At 41.7% G+C, this 2,374-nt stretch overlaps 1 protein-coding gene across 1 annotated transcript in view; it reads left to right on the top strand.

The window, feature by feature from the left end:
- The first annotated feature begins 379 nt into the window (after positions 1-379).
- The window catches only part of LOC123752400 (failed axon connections homolog), a 9,726-nt gene continuing 7,731 nt past the window's right edge, over positions 380-2,374 (top strand). The window contains exons 1-2 of the mRNA XM_069336106.1: positions 380-432; positions 2,297-2,374. The exon at positions 2,297-2,374 is cut by the window's right edge and continues 55 nt beyond it. Of these exons, the coding sequence (XP_069192207.1) occupies positions 380-432; positions 2,297-2,374 (131 nt within the window). The remainder of the gene's footprint in view (positions 433-2,296) is intronic.

Below are 2,374 nucleotides of genomic sequence, written 5' to 3'. Positions count from 1 at the left end.
CACACTAGGGGGCCCCCGGGTGGCTGGCACACACACAGCAAAACATTCAAACTTCTATATTTTATTTGTATAAGTTTATTTTTTTTAGACTTCCCCCTTACCTCTTACTCTTTTATATCTATACTATAACTATACCTATAATAGGTTAAGTAATAATTGTAATTACGAAGCAATAAGATGCTTATCTTAACATACTAAGAAGGTTAGGTAAGGTCGTTGTTTTCTATGAAGCTTTTCAAGGTAAACTAGTATGTTTAGTATAGTATGTCACATATGCACGTATTTAATAAGTCAATATTGACTATACGAAAGTGCGAGAACGGGTTGTTCCTTGCATAGCCATTTATTGGGAGAGTTTGCTCTAGAGTCGAGCCCCGTGATGATACCTGAGCTCTACCTGGTAGCCTCTCGAGAGTTGATCAGCGTCTTGGGGTAGAGTAGTTGCCGAGTGCTCTAAGAGGCTTATCTCTCGGGTGAGGCTTAGGGTCATCCCCCGTGTCACGTCTGTCTCTCAGCTCCGTCCACTGTCACTCATCGTGTATGCCTCTCCTTCACACATACACTTGATGTTATATACTTTATTCATCAGACTTTGATGAGCCATTCCTTGTGTGTAACACTGCCTCGGTAACCGTCTTCGTGGCTCCGGGGCACAGATCTCTCCACTTCACATCTTGTGACATAACATTATCATATCTATGTCCCTTTCCCAGACCCACTTGTGCTCTTAAGGTCGTCCACTCCGATAGTCTTAAGTGGCGCTCAGTGCTCACGCCTCTTGCTGTTTTGTAATTATAATTGCTAATTAGTTATCATATTTTGCCGCTCACAAGTTCCAGTAACATCTATATATTCACCTTGAGTTCATATATAGAATCTCTTCTCCACAATACCTTTAACTATTTTATGTTCACTTTTACCTGACTGTACCTGAGGGCCACTATATCTCTAGTGGCCTCAACCAGGACAGGAAACTGGCGGCTTGTCGAAGGTCCGGCCCATTTGTCCTGATGATTTTGTCGAGCTGGACTTTGTTATTCAACAGTTTTGGCATTTACGGCTTCGACGGGTAGGCGGTTCTATGGGTTTATAACTCATGGGTGAAAAAGCCTCTCCTGTTCTCAGTCCTACACTGTGGTTGCTGAGCTTGAAACCGTTGCTCCTTGTTTGTGTTACATCTGACCTTTTTTAAAACGTTGTCTGCCTCAATAGCCTCCAAATTGTTCAACATTTTTTAAAGTTTCAATCAGATCAGCCCTGTCATGTCTGATTTGCGTTTTCTTTCTGCAACTTCCACTGTTGTGCAACTTTCAGTCAATGGTGGATTCTGACTCATTTTCTTCGTCAGTCTGCTGCAAGCTTATGTTGTTCATGTGGTAGTTGTGTCATGCATGGTTCACATGCAAGGTCTTGCACTTTTCTATATTAAAAAGCATTGGCCAGCCATTTTTAGTTATTATCTCTGGCATGCATCTACAACAGTTTAAATGATCTCACAAATTTCCATTCAAGACTCCGTTGGAGTGACTGCGGCAGCTGTCTGTAAATAACTCGATATTTTTCCACTGATTAATCTAATGTTCCCACGCTGCCATAGGTCCACCAACATGTCTTGTAATCCCTGGTATATAAGCACCCTGGGAGACATTACTCGAACTAGCCACACTCCTGCCTACATCAAACTATTCACCAATCAGACCAATAACTCTGACTGCGTCCTCTGCTGTCTTGATAAGACTCACGGTTCAAGCTAAACATAGCACACAGTCCTCTGTTCACTCTGTTATATATACATTAAAACTACACACTACGTACTATGTAAAACACTTACATTTACTCGCCATACGTCAATCACACTTGAATTTAGTATGTAACGTGCAAACATTTACGGCTGATCACAAAACAACCAAGATGGTTCATTGTTGTGGTAATGTTTATGGTGGCCAGATGTGTACCTCGGTCTGATGAGTACGACTTTGCTATTGTGTTTTCTACCACAGATCGACGTAGCCACATGTTTACAATCCTAACCAGCATATATACATTTTCTTCTGTCCTCCATGGACAGGGTTAAGGCTCTGTTAAACATATAGTTCAGTGATTTATTAAACAATCAACCACAGAAGGTGATTGTAGTGTTTTTAAAATGCTAATCTAACCTACAAACATAAATACACAGATTTACGTCCGTCCTACATAAACAGTGTTCGAGGTGTCTTTTTACATAGTGTCATTGACGTGCTTTTACAAAGATGAAATGCATTTACAAACAAAGGTTTACGTTACTGTGAGGCAGGCGGGAGTATGAGAGCGCGGGGAAGGACGTGGTTGTCCTCCACCAGTTCGTCAGAGGCAGGTACTGCCCCAACCTCAG

Source organism: Procambarus clarkii, chromosome 35 (assembly GCF_040958095.1).
Source record: "Procambarus clarkii isolate CNS0578487 chromosome 35, FALCON_Pclarkii_2.0, whole genome shotgun sequence".
Lineage (NCBI taxonomy): Eukaryota > Metazoa > Arthropoda > Malacostraca > Decapoda > Cambaridae > Procambarus > Procambarus clarkii.
Note: the sequence above shows the minus strand (reverse complement) of the source record. Positions and strands in the feature narration are given on the sequence as shown.